At 44.5% G+C, this 5,276-nt stretch overlaps 2 protein-coding genes across 2 annotated transcripts; one reads left to right on the top strand and one right to left on the bottom strand.

Annotated features, from left to right (window-relative positions):
- Positions 1-2,789: 2,789 nt before the first annotated feature.
- LOC111214464 (vacuolar protein sorting-associated protein 60.1-like) lies at positions 2,790-3,510 on the bottom strand. The gene is made up of 4 exons (XM_022717348.1): positions 3,499-3,510; positions 3,109-3,260; positions 2,940-3,033; positions 2,790-2,882 (listed from the first exon to the last, which is right to left on the bottom strand). The coding sequence occupies exons 1-4, from the start codon at positions 3,508-3,510 to the stop codon at positions 2,790-2,792; spliced, it is 351 nt and encodes a 116-aa protein (XP_022573069.1).
- Positions 3,511-3,885: 375 nt separating this feature from the next.
- Positions 3,886-4,815, top strand: LOC106427567 (putative pectinesterase 63). The gene is made up of 3 exons (XM_048781497.1): positions 3,886-4,170; positions 4,320-4,490; positions 4,600-4,815. The coding sequence occupies exons 1-3, from the start codon at positions 3,886-3,888 to the stop codon at positions 4,813-4,815; spliced, it is 672 nt and encodes a 223-aa protein (XP_048637454.1).
- The last annotated feature ends 461 nt before the right edge of the window (positions 4,816-5,276 follow it).

The following is a 5,276-nucleotide window of genomic DNA, read 5'->3' as shown; positions in this document are numbered from 1 at the left end:
TTTTAGATGGTCCTGATGGTCCGTTGCGTGGAGTGACTTTACCAGCATATCGTCGATGTAGACCTCCATCGTGTTCCCAAGTTTGTCGGCGAACATTCAATTGACGAGTCTTTGGTAAGTTGCACCGGCGTTCTTGAGACCGAACGGCATTACTTTGTAACAGTATGTTCCTCTATCGGTGATGAACGCTGTCTTCTCCTGATCATCTGGATGCATCATGATCTGATTGTAGCCCGAGAATGCGTCCATGAAAGTTAGGAGCTCGTTTCCGGCTGTCGACTCGACGAGTCTGTCGATATGCGGAAGCGGGTAACTGTCTTTTGGGCAAGCCTTGTTCAGATCGGTAAAGTAAACGCAGACGCACCACTTTTTGTTCTTCTTCTTGACGACGACCGGGTTAGCTAGCCACTCAGGGTATCGTACCTCGGTGATTGAGCCGGCCGCGAGGAGTCGCTCAACTTCTTCGTTGACGGCTTTGCTTCGGTCGTGGCCGAGCTTGCGTCTCTTCTGGCGAATGGGCTTGATGGTTGGATCGACATTCAGCTCGTGGGATGTGATGGCGGGGTTTATTCCTTTCATATCCGATGTCGCCCATGCGAACGTTGATGCGTTCTTCTTGAGAAAGTCAACGATTGCACGTTGCATCTCTTCGTTGAGGAAGGCTCCGACTCGAACTACTTTGTTCTTGTCAGAGTCGTCGATGGTGACTTCTAGGATCTCGTCTTTTTGTGGTTGGATTTTCTTTGCTACCGCGTTGATGCGGGGAGTCGATTGTTGCATCTTCACCATTGCGATGAGTAGATCGCGAGCAGCCTGCTGGTCTCCGCGAAGCGTCTGCACCTGACCGTTTGGTCCTGGAAATTTCACGCACTGATGGTACGTCGAAGACACTGCCTTAACAGAATGTAACCAGGGGGTTCCGAGGATCGCGTTGTAAGGAGCTCTCGTTCGGATGACTGAGAACTTGACTGTGCGCGTCACTCCGCATGCATAGACGGGGAGTTTGATTATCCCGATCATTGTCTCAGAAGCTCCGTTGAATCCCGTAAGGGAGCGAGATGATGGTTTCATGTCGCGCAAGTCGACTCCCATCTTATCGAGCGTATCTCGAAAGATCAAATCGACTGAACTGCCCGTGTCGATCAAAACTTTAGCGACGTCACACTTCGCGATTCCCACTTCGACTAGTAGTGGGTCGCTATGAGGTAGGTGGACGCCGATGGCATCGTCTGGTGAGAAAGTGATTGAGGAATCATCCTCAGGTTTCGATGGCCATTTCTTTGAGGTTATTGCCCGTCGTCGATGGTCCTTCACTGACCGGACAGAATCGCCGCAAGGAGGTGAGCCACCCATGATTACGTTTAAGAAATTCGACTCGACGACTCGTTTGTTTCTCAATCGAGTTCTCAAGTCGCTAGGCGAGTCTTCGATAATGGGCGAGTTCTCGACAACGGGTGAGTCTTTGACAACAGATTTGTGTATGTCGTCATTTTTGGACTTTGCCTCCTCGAGTCTTCGTCGTAAGTCTGAATTTTTTGATCGATTGAGCTTGATCCTGAGATCTTCTGACTTCGAGTTGAGCTTATCACGAAGATCGATGACTCGTGGCCTGAGGAGGGATCGAGCACTCAAGTCCTCGATTTTCCTAACCTTGGATTTTTTGACGATTGAGCGGAGTTCACCGTGTGAGTCGTATGTACGATCAGCTGTCTGCGACTTTCTTCTGAGCTTGTTTCTTAAGTCGTTTGCCCCTTCTGATCTGACGCTCTCGTTTGGTCGCTTACTGGAATGCTCGTGCGAGTCATGGACTTGTTTGTCCTCTTCTTCATCTGAGGAGGAACTTGGTCGTGCGAGGATGACTTGGATGCGTCGACGATTACGCGGTTGCTCTTCGTCGACTTGTGCGTCGCCATCGTCTTCTTCTTGCTCTTCTGGCTTGTCATCCTCAGTATGCTTTGGCCGAGTTCCAGACTTATCCTGATTCTTGTGAGCTTTCTTTTCTTTGCTTTTGCTCCAGCTCTTGGTCCTGTTTGGCCTAGGCTTGGGCAGCTCGACGTTGGATGTCCCTTTTTCGTAAGATGAGAAAAGGCCATCGACCAGATGCCTGCAACTCCTCGTATCATGCGCTTTAGATTCATGGAAGCTGCACCACAGGTTCGAAGAGGTTTGCGGCTTCTCGTCGTTTTCCCAGACGTTCCAACCTTTTTCACGCACGACGACAATCGGCTGTGAAGACGGGTTTTTATCTTCGACCACATAGACGAAACTCTTCGGCTGGTTAGGCTTATTGCCTGAGGCGTGCTGACGGGGTTCTTGGCGTGCCTCGGGAGCTTTGGGGGTGGTTGCCGGTTTGGTTGCCGTGTTCAGTTTCTTGAGTATCGCCGATGTATCTTCTTCCATCCGGATGAAGTTGTTTGACCTGGCGATAGCATCCTGGAGCGAAGTGGTAGAATTTCTGTAAAGGTCCTCGCGAAACAAGGACTTGAAGTAGAGAGTATTCATCAATGCGTCGACAGCAACGCTGTCGGGGACTTGCACCTTCGACGCGACTGCTTTGAATTTTTCCATGAAGTCGCGGAGGCATTGGCTCGATCCTTGAGATAGATTCCAAAGGTCAGACAAAGTTGCTCATTGTCTTGTAAACATGCTGGTATGCAAACTTTCTATTGGAAAACTGGAATTAGCATCACACAAAAGTTTGCACTGCAATGCATAATATATTAGAAACCTTTCTGATGTACCTTGGAAGAGGATAAGTTTCCAGAATTATAAGAAATGGTGTTCCTTCCTTAAGAAGTTGCGTCCCTGCTGATGATGGTGACCAAAACTCTGAATTGTTCACAGACGGAGATCGACATGGCAGACGAGCTTGCATATATGACCTAGCCACATCCACAGGCGTGGACAATAGCTTAGAAACAAAGAGAGATATGCATTACAGTTTGTTGAGCATCTTTGAGACGTTCAGCAGCGAAAGAGACTTGATCAAGATTGAATGTCTGATTATAAAGCATGTCGCGTTGTCCTTCATACCTGATAAGAAAGTAATGTAATTGATCAACAATAGCTAATGAACAGAGCTAGCTGTAAACCTAATGAATCCCTTACATTTTCTTCTGCTTGAGAAGCCTCATAGCACAAGCTTTGAGAGCTTGTTGAACAGGACCAGATCGTGTCTTTTGAATCTGCTCTCTGTATTTGCAGAGCTCAACATCAAGCTTGTTAATCTTATCTTCCACTGATTCTCCTCTTTTATTTATCTGTCAAACATTTACAAAAACCACAATCATCTGATCGGTGAACGAACACACGATTTATACCTAGAGAATAAATATCTCAGTGATTCGGATTTATAATTCTCTACACAAGACATTGCAAAACGATTTGGAGATAAGAGGGAAACGAGAGAGAGGACGAACCCGATCGGAGGCACGACTTCTAGATACATCACCACAAAGCTAATATCTGCAATCTAAAGTCTGTGTCATGTAACTTTACACCAGCATCCATAGCTCGGGGACAACAACGACAAAACTGATGACAGCCACAACGAATCTGATGACGACGGATGTGCTGACCTGAAGACGGTATATCTGATGACGACGGAAAGAAACATGGCGGAGCAATGGTAATCCGTCGTAGGTGAAGGACGAGGAAGATGAACACGATGGGATTGTTTCCGACGATTAAATTTTCGATTTTTTTTTAATTAATCTAAGGAGAGGGCATAAGGGTAAATGATCCCCTTTAATGAAACTTATTTTTGTGATTTTGGACCTTTGAGTGCTAGTTTTGGAACAAAAACTTGATTTAGTGCTATCTAAGACATTTTCTCATAATTAAACATGGGTTTTATTCATGAGAATAATTTTGGTGTATCTATAAATGCATGTGAGACAAAATGGAAGAGGCGATTTCAAGACATTAACCGAGGCGATAAATAGTGTACCCGTAGGGAACAAGGAACGCGTGATCATCAAGTTAGGTCACGGTGAATACAAAGAGAAGGTTACAATCGATAGAAACAAGCCTTTCATCACATTGTACGGTAATCCAAATGCAATGCCCGTGTTGACATTCGACGGTATGGCAGTCGAATACGGAACAGTCGATAGCGCAACTCTCATTGTCTTGTCCGACTACTTCATGGCCATAAACATCATTGTCAAGGTATATTTTCATCTTAAAAACTTATTGATATGAATTTAGGTAGCCTATGTAATAAACCCTAGATTCATCATTGTAACAAAAAAGATGTCTATATAACATTTAAAAAAATTGGTAGAATTCTGCTCCAATGCCGGATGGAAAAAGGAAAGGAGCAAGCTTTATCTATGAGAATCTCTGGCAACAAAGCAGCTTTCTATAACTGTAAACTCTATGGTTATCAAGACACGATTTGTGACGACACTGGAAACCATTTCTTCAAAGACTGTTACATCGAAGGGACATTTGATTTCATCTTTGGGAGCGGACGCTCTTTATACCTCGTACGCTCTTTATACGTCGTACGTACCTAAGACCTAAACTCTTGTATACATGCATGTTTTCGTGATGATTTCTAACTAAAATCCTTCTTTTTGGTTGATGCATGAAAAGAGTACGCAACTAAACGTTGTGAGAGATGGACTAAGAGTGATCACAGCTCATGCCGGAAAAAGCACGGAAGAGAAAAGCGGGTACTCATTCGTGCACTGCAAAGTTACAGGGACTGGAACTGGGATTTACTTGGGTCGAGCATGGATGAGCCACCCCAAGGTCGTTTACGCATACACTGACATGTCAAGTGTTGTTAACCCGTCTGGATGGCATTGAAACACCCAAACAGAGCGTGACAAGTACGTAATCAAAAACCATTTTATTATATTATATGATGCACTAACAAAACGGTATGTCAACAAATATATTTATATGTAAATTTACACGGATGCATGAGCAGAACGGTGTTCTATGGAGAGTATAAGTGCTCAGGACCAGGATCACGAAAGGAAAAGAGAGTTAAGTATCACAAGACATTGACAACATATAAGCTAACTCTTTCATCTCGCTCGGCTACATCCAAGGATCCAGCTGGCTCCTCCTCCTCCTCCTCCTTTGTAACCTCTCATAATCAATTCAGGCTTGTGTAAAACAAGGAATAAGAAACATCGGTTTATTATAAAGTTTTATATGTTAACAATCTCTATATTTCATTATGTTTAAAATGTTTTAGGGGGAAATAACTATTTACGTATTGTAGATCCTTAAATATACACTAAGTATTTGATAGTGATCGA

The sequence above is a fragment of the Brassica napus genome, chromosome A1, assembly GCF_020379485.1.
Source record: "Brassica napus cultivar Da-Ae chromosome A1, Da-Ae, whole genome shotgun sequence".
Classification (NCBI taxonomy): domain Eukaryota; kingdom Viridiplantae; phylum Streptophyta; class Magnoliopsida; order Brassicales; family Brassicaceae; genus Brassica; species Brassica napus.
The sequence above is the reverse complement of the archived record's forward strand: the minus strand, read 5'-3'. Positions and strand labels throughout refer to the sequence as shown.

Excerpts from the sequence above, each read along its gene's own strand:
- LOC111214464 (XM_022717348.1), bottom strand. Across the intron at positions 3,034-3,108 it reads CTTCTCAAGCAGAAGAAAAT|GTATGAAGGACAACGCGACA; the intron begins GTAAGGGATTCA and ends CTTTCTTATCAG. Across the intron at positions 2,883-2,939 it reads TCAAAGATGCTCAACAAACT|GTCATATATGCAAGCTCGTC; the intron begins GTAATGCATATC and ends GGATGTGGCTAG.
- LOC106427567 (XM_048781497.1), top strand. The coding sequence starts at position 3,886 with ATGCATGTGAGACAAAATGGAAGAGGCGATTTCAAGACATTAACCGAG. Across the intron at positions 4,171-4,319 it reads CCATAAACATCATTGTCAAG|GAGCAAGCTTTATCTATGAG; the intron begins GTATATTTTCAT and ends GAAAAAGGAAAG. Across the intron at positions 4,491-4,599 it reads GCGGACGCTCTTTATACCTC|AGTACGCAACTAAACGTTGT; the intron begins GTACGCTCTTTA and ends ATGCATGAAAAG.